The sequence below is a fragment of the Corvus brachyrhynchos genome, unplaced genomic scaffold (assembly GCF_000691975.1).
Source record: "Corvus brachyrhynchos isolate BGI_N302 unplaced genomic scaffold, ASM69197v1 scaffold115, whole genome shotgun sequence".
Taxonomy (NCBI): domain Eukaryota; kingdom Metazoa; phylum Chordata; class Aves; order Passeriformes; family Corvidae; genus Corvus; species Corvus brachyrhynchos.
The window spans coordinates 2,469,548-2,483,531 of record NW_008239553.1 but is presented as its reverse complement, the minus strand read 5'-3'; the positions used below and the strand labels follow the sequence as shown (position 1 = coordinate 2,483,531).

The 13,984-nt window shown below is 39.4% G+C and overlaps 2 protein-coding genes across 2 annotated transcripts; one reads left to right on the top strand and one right to left on the bottom strand.

Moving 5' to 3' along the window:
• Positions 1 to 10: 10 nt before the first annotated feature.
• On the top strand, positions 11 to 2,608 carry RAG2 (recombination activating gene 2). The gene has a single exon (XM_008639388.2). The coding sequence runs from the start codon at positions 290 to 292 to the stop codon at positions 1,895 to 1,897; it is 1,608 nt and encodes a 535-aa protein (XP_008637610.1). The 5' UTR covers positions 11 to 289; the 3' UTR covers positions 1,898 to 2,608.
• Positions 2,609 to 10,013: 7,405 nt separating this feature from the next.
• On the bottom strand, positions 10,014 to 13,431 carry RAG1 (recombination activating gene 1). The gene is made up of 3 exons (XM_008639387.2): positions 13,332 to 13,431; positions 13,041 to 13,210; positions 10,014 to 12,980 (listed from the first exon to the last, which is right to left on the bottom strand). The coding sequence occupies exons 1-3, from the start codon at positions 13,429 to 13,431 to the stop codon at positions 10,014 to 10,016; spliced, it is 3,237 nt and encodes a 1,078-aa protein (XP_008637609.2).
• Positions 13,432 to 13,984: the final 553 nt, after the last annotated feature.

Here is a 13,984-nt window from a genome sequence, read left to right as displayed (position 1 = left end):
GGCCCGGGAAGCCGCCCCGGCGCAGAGCTGCGGCCGCACGGTGTGTGGGCTGCATGTGCCGACAGCCCGTAGTGTGCACAAAGTCCCCAAAACACCGCGGGACCGGTGCAAACCTCATGCTTGATTCATCTCTCGAGTCACAGACAAGCGTGTCTTTTTGGGTCTCAGAGTGCGAACTGCAGGGCAACTTACATACGATTTATTCAAGTTCTGTTAAATAATTGTGATAGGATCTAGTGCATGTTTGATCTGTTTGTTTTGTTTTGTTTTTTATTTTATCAGCCACAGTATGGCACACTCAACAGACAAAATGTCGCTGCAGATGGTATCCACCGTCAGTAACTCATCCTTGCTTCAGCCGGGCTTCTCTCTCCTGAATTTTGATGGGCATGTTTTCTTTTTTGGTCAGAAAGGATGGCCAAAGAGATCCTGCCCCACTGGTGTTTTCCTCCTCGATATAAAGCAGAATGAGCTGAAAATGAAACCCGCCTTCTTCTCTAAAGACTCGTGTTACCTTCCCCCTCTCCGCTATCCCGCTCTTTGCATGCTCAGAAGCGATGCAAAGGCTGATGAGTACCAGTATATCATCCATGGTGGTAAAACACCTAACAATGACCTCTCTGATAAGATTTACTTTATGAGTCTCGTAAGCAAAACTAGCAAGAAAATGACATTCCAATGCATTGAGAAAGACCTGGGTGGAGATGTCCCTGAAGCTAGATATGGGCATACAATTAATGTAGTTCATAGCCGGGGTAAAAGCATGAGTGTTCTGTTTGGAGGGAGGTCATATACTCCTCTTGCACAAAGAACCACTGAAAAATGGAACAGTGTAGTTGACTGCTTGCCATCTGTGTTTCTCATTGATTTTGAGTTTGGATGTTGCACATCATACATCCTTCCAGAGCTTCAGGATGGACTTTCTTTCCATGTTTCAATTGCCAGAGATGATACAATCTACATCTTGGGTGGCCACTCACTTCAAAATAACACCAGGTCCCCCAACTTGTACAAGGTAAAAATTGATCTGCCCCTGGGCAGCCCAGCTGTGACCTGCAGCATCCTGCCAGGGGGGGTATCTGTGTCAAGTGCTATAGTGACGCAGATAAGTGATACTGAATTTGTCCTTGTCGGTGGCTACCATTCTGACAACCAGAAACGGTTGGTGTGTAACACCATAGTTCTGGAAGATAGTAAGGTAGAGATTGTTGAAAGTGGGAGCCCAGAGTGGACACCAGATATTAAACACTGCAGAACGTGGTTTGGCTGTGATATGGGTAAAGGATCTATTTTGCTGGGCGTTCCAGGGGCCAACAAACAATTAAGCCCAGATGCAAACTACTTTTACATTTTGAGATGCAAAGGAGCAGAAGAGGACAAGGAAGAAGAATCAATAACCCAAATTTGCAGTCAGACATCAAGTGAAGACCCTGGAGACTCCACTCCATTTGAAGACTCGGAGGAGTTTTGTTTTAGCGCTGAAGCCAATAGCTTTGATGTTGACGATGCTGACACTTACAATGAAGATGATGAAGAAGATGAATCAGAAACGGGCTACTGGATCACCTGCTGTGCCAGTTGCAATATTGACATTAACACCTGGGTCCCTTTCTATTCGACAGAACTCAACAAGCCCGCAATGATCCTGTGTTCCAGTGGGGCTGGCCACTGGGTCCACGCGCAGTGTATGGATCTCTCAGAGACCATGCTTCTCCGTCTCTCAGAAGCAAATGTCAAGTACTTCTGCAACAACCACGTTGACCTTAATAAAGGGCTACAGACTCCCCAAAAGGTGGTGTGCCTGAAAAAGCAACCCATGAAACCATTGCGCAAAAAGAAAGCCATGAAGTTATCAACATCAGCGAAAAAGTCCTTTCTTCGGAGATTGTTTGAATAGATTTACAGTGCTGATTTGTATTCACCTGGGAGAAAATGGAATCCCAGGCAAAGGCAGCAATGGTTGAAGGAAAGTGGGCTCTCGGAGCTCAAAGAGGTCTTCTTATTCCAGTTATCTCAATGTTTTTGTTACATTTCAAAGCACATTAATTTATTCCGTCCCTTATGTGTATTTTTGTAATATCCAGACAGGGAACCCATCCTAGAGGGCACTGTGCAAACACACAGCCAGATATTGGTAAACTGTGTGCTGTATTTTATGCTATAACTTACTCCCCAGTAAGTTTAATGGAACTGCTGTTAGGATAAGACATTATCCCATGTAGTCAGTGCTGTTACCATCTGTCCATAAAGAACATTATATTGCCCATTTTAATTTTTTATCTTAGTCAGTAGTTCTAGAAATATTTGACCTAATTTATAGCTGCATTGCTCCAGTTTTATGTTGGTGTAATGAAATAAAATGAGACTAATTATTCTGCTTTTACACAAAAAAAAGTCCCTTGTGTCAGAAATAATGAAATATTCAGACACTGAAGGTCAGTTTTCTTCAGGGACTTCCTTTATGGAAAGCTTACATATGGAGCATTTAATTCTGGATAATTAATTTTTTATTTTGAAAGTTATGGAATGATTATATGTCAGTTTTGGCTACCTTTGTGGAATATCATCTTACAGCAAAAATTAAACTGCTTTTTTTAAACTACTGTGATCATCAACTGCTTTGTGTTTGTATTTTAAAAAATTCAGTAAGGTAATAAAGTTTGTAATAAAAATGACTGCATTTTTTCATGTATTCATGGGTAAATCAAACACTGTAAATCCTAAAGTTTACAAAAGGACAGCATGTATGCTTCGGAGGTCCATATGAAGCCTGATAAGGGGTCTAGCTTCACAGCCACCCCATGCTGTGAACTCCCATTGACTTCAGAAGAAATTCCTTCTGATGAACAGGACTTTTATCATTTACTGCAGGTCCTCCACTACCCATTTCTTTCTCTGCTTTCCCAGGGTGACTGTGTAGAGTGTGAGAGCTTAGAAGTGCAAACTGTAGCTCAGAGTGATTCATTGAGCCAGTGGAGCATTGTGAGGGTAGAAACAAATGCAGTTGGCTGCTCAAAACATGAGGAGAAGATTGGATTCAAATTGAAAAGGACATTGTCAAGGTTGAATAGCCCAAGAGTTTACTAAGTTTTTTGTGGATTCTTTTATTGGCTATTTATAAAGCCTCATCATTCTTGACTTTATTTTTTATTTGTATTACTGCTCCAGACATCTTTTCAGAAAATCAATACCAGCAGCTCAACATTTGTGAGCCAACAATAACAGCTCAGTATTCATAGTCCAACTCTCATGCTGGATGCCTGAATAAAAAAAAGAAAAACAGGAGCAGCTATCAGCTATTTGATCACTGTGTGCAGACCCTAAGCAGCCACTCCTTTACAAAGCAGTGTGTGGAGTACAGTATTCCTGTCAACACAGACGTGTCTGCACGCTACTCCCCTTAAAACCTTACCACCCCAAGTCAACAGCAAAGAAAAGTAAAGGGCAGCCATACAAAGTTTCCATTTACAACCTTTTCATGTGCTGAGGGAGCTTAAAGTTTGGATTGAGCTTCTAAATGGGAAGTGTATCACCCTGATTCCCCTCTCTACAGCCTGATATGGGTATAAATTCATAGATTTCAATGCCAGCTTCCCATTTCCTTTTTCCTGTTACTTTATGTAAGCTCTGTCATGCTACTTTATGTATATAGTGCTATATGTTTTTCCAAGGAGTAAGTTAATACCATGCTCATGTAAAGTCCCTGCAAGCTGATGAAATTCAATGGTCAGTGTCCTCTTTTGTGGGTTAGTCATAGATCTTAGGGATCTGAATTGTCATTAAAATATATCTTCATCATGCACTTATTTACATCAACAAAAACAATTCACACCAACATTAAAGCCACATCATCACAACACCAACAAAAAGGGACAATATACTCACACAAAAAATCTCCACCCTGTTTCCATTTTACAACAACAAAGGACTCCCCACAATTACTGGGCTCCCTATAATTTTTGAATTCCCTGGCAACACCCAGTCTGAGTTTTTTGCCTGTTACCTCTCTCAGTTACTGTCATTATCTCAAGTTCCTTGGACAGCACACTGCATGACAAATTTGTCTGCTACTGCAGACAAATAAAAGGATGGAAACATTTTGCAAAGGGAAAGCTTGACAGTGGCCTAGCAGAAGGGACATTCAGCCTGAGATAAAGCCTTGTGGCACTGGTGGTCTGGTTGCACCATGTTGGAAGCAACTCTGAATTTCCAGAACTGACTGCTGCAGCTGCAGTGACTCCCTGAGCCCCTGGGAGGTGAGAACAGATGCTCAGCAAGAGGCAAGCACAAGCACACATTGTGACCCCTTCCAGTTCTTACCTGAGCTGTTGTTCTTTACTTTAATAGTGTGACTATGAAAAAAGCAATTCATGGTCAGACTTTATGTTATACCTCATTGGGCCCATAACATTAGTGTATTGTGTATTTGAGCTGTGCTTTTTTAAAATGTATGGTTTATTTGAGTAGGAGGTGAAAATTGCTTGGTTAAGCCATGTCCCAGCTTCATAGTGAAAGGCTGAACAAGCAGCATTAAATCACAGCTCAGAGACTGCAGCTACTGCGGGAAAAAGAAATGGTAAGTAAAATAGAAAACATTTGAAAGGACTTGAACATAAAGAGATATACAAACTTCAGCCTGGAAAGAAGACATTTGACATAGCATTCAAGACTACAGAAAGTACCTAATTTCCTGAGTCATGTACTTTAAACACATTCATTGTCTTTAAAACCAGCTAATCAATACAAGATGTTTCTTCCTAAGGCAGGCTAGAATTAACAGATAAAATGAAGTAGATTTGAGTTCAGAAGTAAATCTCTATTGTGTCTGCATCCAACTGACCTATGTGTTTTGTAATCACAATAAGCAGCATCGTGGTTCCCAGACATTTTAGTAACACTGTACTGCTATTATCAGCCTCTATGAAAATAATATACAGATTTTACTGCTATTGAAAGGTTCTTGGGCCTTGAAGTACTTGATTAATTTACAGGAAAGGCACAGTACAAACTTTACTGGTAGCACTAAAGCATGTGTTATAGCTCAGAGTGACTCATTGCACCAATAGACCATTGAAAGGAGTGGAAATAACGCAACTGGGAGCCCAAAGCAGAAGGAAAATATTGAATTCAGATTGAAAAGGAATTTGTTATTTACTCCTGGAACCTATGTATTCTATAAAGACAGAAGGATTGGCTTACTTTTTTTCATGATTGGTGGCTGTATCTCCCTCCATATTTGATTTTCTACCCTATTCCATTTCAAACAAGACTAACTTTTGGGAAAGTTACTCTTCTTCAAAAACTGTGTCACTGAAGCCCATTTTTACTTTGAAAAAAAGCAAGACGATAACCCTATAAACTCTCCAGTTTCTCAGTACATAAGCATATACAGGAAGAACAGGGCACTGGCCACTCCACAGATGTGCAGGACCTCCTTTGTGGAGGCGGTAGCTACTGTGTATTTCCTTGTCCACTTACTCAGAATGCCCATCTCCAGAGGCAGAGCATTAAAAATGCACCTCTGGACCTCTCTCCTGATGCTGCTGGAAAAGTTGTTAATTAAATCCTCTCTAATGTGTCTTTTTGTATCATGGGCCATATTAAGCTTGATGCAAAAGGTAGAATAGCTCTTTAAACACTTAAGGAAACACTTAGGAGTTGCAGCTGGTCAACTGCTTGACAATTACACCATGTTCAGTCCCCTAAAACAGTACTCGGAAGACGAGCAGTGACAGGCCTCATTATTCTTCATCTTAACCCATAGGAGTACATGGAAAGTAAAATACAGTCACTTGTTACAGATTTAGGAGTAAAGGAATTAAATCATCCTAAATTACCAGAAAACTCTCTGAGGCTTAGTTTTTTGCTTTTATATGGGCTTTGTTTTTTTCCATCCAACATATTTTTTTACTTGAGGTCAACATTTTTTTTTACTTGAGGTCATATGAAAAAGATAAGTTGGTGATATAAAGTCCAGATATTAGATGTCTGGTTATCTTATTACACAAGAAACCAGGTAGCTTAATTTGCTCGTCATTAGTTCCACTCAAACCAGTTGGTTTACATAAATCTTTTAACGTGTAGATATTATTGTAGGGAAGAAAGAAAGATTTTTCTGGAGTAGAATAAAGCTAAGCTACAAATAGTGGACTGAAAGGTAGATTGGAACCAATCATTACAGCTCAACCTCTAGTGAGGAGCCAAACTTTGATGCAAAGGATGCACAGAAACCAGTAAAGATACAATGTATTGGCATGGTGATAGCAGTGCAAGGCTGATTTTACATAAAATCTGGGATGGTATTTTTAAATGAACCAAAAGACATTTACAGACTAACTAAAACTGGTTTTATATCACTTTAGTGTTCTGTCAAACAGTTGCCTGTGAGGAGGGGTGCTGAAAGGACTGCGGAGATTCAGAGAGTAATCTTCATTTGTGTTAATTTAGTGACTTCCAGGACAGGTCTGGAATCTCAGCTGCCTCTGGGTATTAGAATAGTCTAACTGGGAAAAGCATCTATAATTTGAATGAAACTAAGACTGCCACCAGGAAATTATGTGCATCGTTTAAAAACGGTAAGAAATAAAACCACAGAAACTTAAATATTTATAAGACCTTTATTTTAAACTGATTTAATGAAATAAGGAACTGTAACACAGTAAGAAAAAGTAAAATTATGAAGCCATGCAGTGAAACAAAGCAAATAACACAGTGTAGTTAGAAATTAGGATCCTGTAAGTATCTAGAGTTTGTTTCTGAACTACCTGACTACAAGTCAGAGCTGATTTGTCTAAAGACAATAGAATTATTCCTGTGAGGAAAAAAAAAATGTGATAACAGAATCATGGCTTCTAACATAGTTCACATTGTTTATAACATGGCAATTCACAATACAAAGCCCTTGAATAAAACAAAACAAAACAAAATACATAATATGATTGTATAAAAACTACAGTCAATACCATTTCAGAACAAGGTGGTAATTATTTACTGTGAATTACTGAAGCATTTGTACCAATAATTAATGTAAAAAAGAGAATGTGAAGGTTTGAAAGAGTACCATGAATAGATGTGTTTCTGTATTTCTAAAGCCTCTTCAAAGTCAGAAGGCTTAACAATAGGCTGCATAAGCAAATGATGCACCTGTCTGCAGTCAGAATTTGTTTGCCTTCCAGTGCATGGCTCTGTGTGTGCAGCATTGTTATTTCAGCTCTGTTTACAAATGCTTCACTTGCAGGTACCTACCCCTTCAGTGTTGTTTGTTCTAATGAGCTCAAAATTCTCAACTGATTTACAGAAGATGTCAGCAATGGGGAAATGGAAGATTAAACCAGATTCAAGTCTGAAAAAACAGAAAAGGAAAAAAACTGTAGTATTTCTCTGTGTCAGCTATCCTGCCCAGAGCTGGTAGTGTGTGAAATGCGTCTTTATGGCTTAAAATATTTCACAAAAGAATACTGCCACGTGCCACTGCATTTCTCTGTTCCCACTCAGGTTTTGTTCACTTTGATGAGTTACCCCAGGATATAAGGCTTGTCTTAAGAAATCATATGCACAAGGATAACTTACTCAGCCCTTACGAAGACAGTGAGACAAATCAGTTGCTGTTATATTGGCAGTATGTTAAATTGAATTTGGAATCTGACAGTGTTTCAGCTAGAGTCACTGAAAGTACATGTGCAAAATTAACAAAGTCTGGTCCCTCACTCCATGACACATATGCATTGCTATGGATGACTTTGGATTATTTGGAGTGGAAATTCATTCCTGTGCAAAAAGCAATGAAAACTATATATACCATTTAAATGGAGTGAAAATCACTGTAAGATGAGTTAATTGTTAAAAAAACCCTAATTTATTCAAGCAAAGTCAAGGTTACAACATAAGGTAAAACACCTATCCCAAATATACATACAGAGAAAAAATAAAAGTGTGCAACTATTTGTATAATGAAATATATGCTACCAACTATGAAAACTATATCTGTAAAACTGTAACTCCTAGAGAGTGTTCTTTATACCTGCTATTCTTACTCCCTTGGAAACAGCTCTATTTGAGGTCTACATTTATTGGTAAAGAATGATACTTACGTAAAACTAGTTTTTATGCTATATAGAAAATACTTATTTTCAAAGAAATTTTAAAAAAATTATTCTAGAAATGAACACTCAGTAAGTGCATATATATGGTATATATGATATACCATAGAAAAGATGCTGTAGTCCTTGTGACTGCTTAGAAAAAAGGACATTATTTCCAACTGCAGATTTTGACATTGTGTTAAATTATATTTAAAGAAATCATGTTAAACCAAAATCCTAAATTACAGACTATTTTTTAAATAGTGACTTAATTAATAGAAACCCAAAGGAAAGCCATAATTAGAATAACATTAATATTTGTACTAATTACTAGCACTTAACTCTATTTTTTAATTGTCCATAAATGGTAAATGCCAGACCCTTAGGAATATAATAAACAACATGAACAAGATACTACAAAACAAACCTCAGACCATTAATTTTTTTAAATTCATTGTTCACTTACACTCAGAAACCAACTTCTGCCACATCAAAATGAAAAAAAAAAAGTGGATTCTTTTAGATCTGTGCTTTGATTGTTTCTGCATTTAATCTTGTTTCAGAAACATTACTCTTAGCCACAGATGCAAATCTGAAAGGCTGGATGATTTGGAGGCATCTCAGGTACCTGAGTATGTTTTATGAATATGTCAGTGAATTAAAGTCATAATTTTATGAATTATGAATATACTAAATATCACTTCAGAAAGACAAATACCAACTAAACACTGCTGTAATAGTGAAAAATATAGTATGCAGAAATTTCAAGAGAGTTTATTGCTTTTTAACTAGTCATGTAAGCAACTATCTTTGAGGTTAATAAATATTATCCTTCTTTTACAGATTTTGAAAATTAGGCTGTGCATGTGGTATATCCCAGGTGTGAAAAAGTTTGGTTTCAGATACAGCAGCGGTCAGGGAAATATCCTACTGGCATGTATCTGATCAAGGTAATAACCACCTCCTGAGAAATGGGACTGCTGTGACTAAAGTCACTTGGTGAAACTGTGCACCTACCAGTCAGTACTAATGAGGATTTACTGGTGACTTCAGTGAGGCCAGGAACTCATTCAATAAAACTGTACTAATGCAAATGGTACTATATACTGAAGTTACCATAGAAGTCTAAAATGTTCATGAAATAACAAGCTACACAGCAGAGCTTGTATGTATTTTATATAATGAGATAACCACAAGGCACTGTAACTCCTGATTTAGGAGCACAAGTTTGCATTTCAGAGTAAACAGGCTATGATAAAAATAACTTTAAAAAACTTCAGCTACCTTTCCTATATCTTCATATAGTAAATTAGCATGATGATACCATCATCTGCTCCTAAGCAGTACTATAATATATATGTTAAATAATAATATTTCTAGAGTATGGGACATCAAAGTTTGCATCTTTAGTAAGTATTTTGTACAAAAATAACTGCACTTAATCCCAAAACAATTATCCAAGTGTCTCACTGACAAATCTTTACTTATAAAACCCAAAGAACCATCAAGAAAATAATCAAGCCCTCTTGAAAAGTAAAGAGCAAAATAGTTCTAAAAATGCAAACAAAACAAACAGCCATGCTCCCTTTTTTGCAACTGTCATAACTCTCCAGAATCATATTCCCTCCAAACTAAAACTTTCTATAAAGCCTTGTTTGCTTTGATTTTATCTCTTACAAACAATATGACCAGAACAAAACGAAGACCCTTCTTTGCAATTTGTTTCTGCTTTCATCTCATATAACCACTGGTAAATGCACCAGAGCATTGCCTCTTGGAAACTGCACACATGGTGTTTATTAAATAAACTCCTCTCAGCACCTTAACAGGGAGTGTAAATTTCAGACTTCTCTGTACCTTTACAGGTCTGAAAGAGAATCTGCTTCCTTTCAGGAAGACACTATCACAAACCCAGCCAAAGGTGCTGTACCTTTAGAGTTCGGCTGAATCACTGTTTTCCAAGACCTCCAGTGGCAACGAGTCATCTAAACCACCCTCTGAATCAATGGTGAAGCTCTGGCTTTTTAATGTTTTATGAGCATTCATGAACTTCTGGAGGTACTTGGAGGTATATAGCCAGTGGTGCTTCAAGACATCCTCCATCTCATAGACTTTGGATTGCCTGGCATTCATTTTTCGGAACCTCCTAAACAGCTTGTTTCCAGACTCATTTCCTTCACTTGCCCAGGCCCCAATGGACCCATCTCTTTCAATGATTTCAGGAACATGAGCAAGTGTTTTGTGGAAATAATTTGTAATCTTGCCCTCATATCTGTACTTGAACTTTGTAGATAAGAGCTCCGCAAAACGCTGTGAATTGTAGCTGTACTGACACAGCAGTTCTGGGCACTCCTTGGCAGGGCATGAGGATCGCCACACTGGCTTCATCTTCAGATAAAGGTCCATTAGTTCTTTTAGGGCTTCATGCCTTTCCTCACACTTTATTAATTCACATACGGCCTCTACAGTCTCCTTGGACATGAGCTTTCTAGCAAAATTTCCACTCATCTTCAACATAGGCTTCAAGTTCATCTTCTTCCTGAGGTGTTTGTCAAGAGTCAGCTGCCACCTCTTCCTCTCCTCTTTAGACACATCAGGATTCTTGTAAAGTTCACCAATCTCCATCTGGAAAATCCTGTAGAATTCTGTTGCATTGCCAATGTCACAGTGCAATGCATCAATGGAGGGAACAGTCTCAATAAAAGGTTTGGCTGAAACACCCTTCACTCTGTCACGGAGCTCATCAACAGATTCGTGATATGGGTTGGACCTCCATATTTCATATCGCTCCAGATTTTCAGCATGGCTCCTGGTTATGGAGTGGAAGACCAGATTTTGGGATGCCTCCAAGCGGGTTGCATCACACAGCGTACAAATGTAAGTGGAACCTGAGGCCTCCAGCCCTTCCACTTCCCGCACAAGTTTCTCATCATATCCTGTACCCCTAAAGATGAATCTAAATGTTCTCAGGATGCCTCCCATTTCAAGCAGCAGTTCACTGTTTTTCATAGCCTCTCTTTCTGCTATGAGGGGGCTCAGGATTGCCGTCAGAGTTTCATGATCTGATTCATCAGCCAGCATGAGGCACAAGGGCTTGCAGCACAACTCTGAATTGGGCTTTACTTCCTCAAAGATCCTCTTGTTTTCATTCCCGTGTGCTATAGAAATGTTCATGACTGTGAAAGAAAAGCGAACAGCCTTCTCTGGGACAGCAGGCCCACTTCCATGCTTCTCACTGACATCTCCCATTCCATCACAGGACTCTTTTACTACCACAGTGAAGGGGCCGTTCAAGTAGTCATCCAGGTTTTTTGCTTTCATGCCTTCCAAGATCTCCTCCTCCATGTCCTTTAAGGCACAAACCAAGGCTGCATCATATCGAAATCTCTTTGCAATTGTGTCTACTGGGTAGTCATCAATTGAGAGTGGCAGTCCCAATAGTCCATCTATAATTCCCACTTCTGTGTTAGTGGATACATTTTTCAAGGGAGGTTTCCACTCAAATGGGTGATAACCTGGTAGGAGGGCTTTCTCAGCAGTGCGAAGAGCATGCAAAGGCTGGAAGATCTGCCTCCCAGTGACAGCTTTTACTGTTCTATACATTTTATGATACTGACTACAGCTGAGAAAAGTGTTGATTCGGATGGCCAGACAGACAGCAGGATGAAGTCCAGATCCCCTCCCTTGCATTATAGCCTCCAGTTCATCTGCTTGTTTGTGTTCATTTTTTGCTCTCAAAGCTAGCAGAAATAAAGTCATGCATACAGCCTTTATATCACCGCCCTCTTCTTTCTCAGCAAAAGCCTTGACTTGACGCTTCAGTTCCCTCAGACGATGTTTCTGAGCTCTCCTCGTCAAAGACAGGAGGTGCTGCCTTGGTCGGCCACCTTTATTTATGTAGCTATAGAGCTCTCTATCTTTCATCTCCTTGTGGCTGGAGAGGTGTTGGCCATATTTTCCATGCAAGATCTCTTCATCACATTCCTTTACAGGGCATCTTATACTCAGGTTATCAAGGATGTTCAGGAAGGATTTCACTGGGGTTACCAGATCAGTAGGAAAGCAAGGATACCAGCAGGAGGGGCAATAGCTGCCCATAACCCTGATACATTTAAGGATGCAAGTTCTGCAAAACAAGTGTCTGCATGTTGTTTCCACTGGATCTGCCAAAATATGATCGCAAATCTGGCAAGAAATGGATTTAATGAAATCTATTGGGTAATCAACTGCAAGCAGCTTGGTGCTGAGATGTATATTCTTGCAATTGACAATCTCCTTCATTAAATTTTTGTTGTTTATCTGTGCTTGGTTCTTTACACCTCTGTTTAGCCGAGCACGCTCCCCAGTGGTTTTGACACGTTTTCCACGTTGTACGCTTGGGGGCTGGCTTTTTCTCTTGACTCCTCGTCTGGTAGTACGGCACACATTACAGTTTGGGGAGTGTGGTTGCCACTCCATTGTGCTGTTCCTAGGAAAATATACTTCACATAGAGTATTACTGAATTTTCTATGTATAATACTCCAACAGTTGTGACAAAATTGAGTGGGGTGGATAGTATCAACATCCCCTCGCACATCAATCTTGAAAACCTTAGCAATAAGGTCTGGCCAAGAGGTTGCTGTTTTTTCTTTCTTTCTCAGAAGCCACAGAGTTTCATCATCCACTGGCCCATGCACTGGGTAAGTCCTCTTGTAACAATCAGTTTTAAATGAAACTCCGCAGATGCGGCAGAGTTCCTTCAAATTGTTCTGATGAGCTCTATTGTCTTGTGTTTGCATCGCATGGGCATCTTCCTCAAGTCCCTGCCTATTGCCCATTAACTCCATCTTTTCTCCTCTTGGCACTGCTTCATCTTTATGCAGGATGAATTCTTTGTTTGAAGAAACAGCCTCTTCTGCCTGATCTTTGTTTATGTGCTGGCTGTCATCAGAGGGTGTCAAAGAAACAGCCTCTTCTGCCTGATCTTTGTTTATGTGCTGGCTGTCATCAGAGGGTGTTTTTTCAAATGATCGCAATTTAAAGAGCTTGAATTTCCATTCAGAAAACTTTGTATACGGATGCTGAAGTTCTTCAGGTAGGTCCATTTGTGATGCTACTGACTTCTGCAATCCCACAGAAACCAGATCACCTGAGAAATAGAAAGATAGATAAGTAAGTTAGCTAATTTTCCAAAAGTAATAATAATTCCATGATTTTTAGTAGAACAGTTCTTATCACTTTAACTGAGAAATACTTTGCAAGTGCATTACTCATCCAAGACATCTGCTGAACGGAGAGGCCCGGAAAAGGCTGTGCACTCAATATGTCAGATGAATTCCCAAATGTATCTTGACTTTGATCCTGAGGCATCGCATGTTTATTTGATCACCCAAGCACCTTACATGAAGCCATTAGTCATCTAGTAGTAAACATCCAAATCTGCCCCTTCCTTGTTACGCTCGACTGAGCTTCCCATAAGTAAAGCTACTATAGACAACAGCATTACATTCTGAAAGCTGGTGATTTTTTTAACATGAAACTGAACCCAGTTGGTGTCTGAAAGGTAGAATTTTGTGTGTTCATGCTATATGATCTAAATCAGCAAAGCCACTGCTCTCGTGCTACTTGTTACTTCTGAACCTGGTCAGAAGTGTTTCATCCATGGCATTCCATGTGAGCAGAGCAGCACATACCACTCAGTCCCAGTGTTGACTTTATTCAGGCCCCAGTTTTGTAAGGTACTTTAGCATGGGCTTAATGAATATGAGTAGCTCCATTAAAACAGGAGGAGTATATCCTCTGTTGATGCAAAGCACTACAGTTCCCTGAAGTCCAAAGGAGATACAGCAATGCACACTGGCTGCAGATTTGATTGAGAGAGAATATTATCCATTGTAAATTAGTCGTCTGTTTAAGTACCTTG

Excerpts from the sequence above, each read along its gene's own strand:
- RAG2 (XM_008639388.2), top strand. The coding sequence starts at position 290 with ATGGCACACTCAACAGACAAAATGTCGCTGCAGATGGTATCCACCGTC.
- RAG1 (XM_008639387.2), bottom strand. The coding sequence starts at position 13,431 with ATGCCTCAGGATCAAAGTCAAGATACATTTGGGAATTCATCTGACATA. Across the intron at positions 13,211-13,331 it reads TCAGCAGATGTCTTGGATGA|GTGATCTGGTTTCTGTGGGA; the intron begins GTAATGCACTTG and ends TCTATTTCTCAG. Across the intron at positions 12,981-13,040 it reads AGCACATAAACAAAGATCAG|GCAGAAGAGGCTGTTTCTTC; the intron begins GCAGAAGAGGCT and ends AACAAAGATCAG.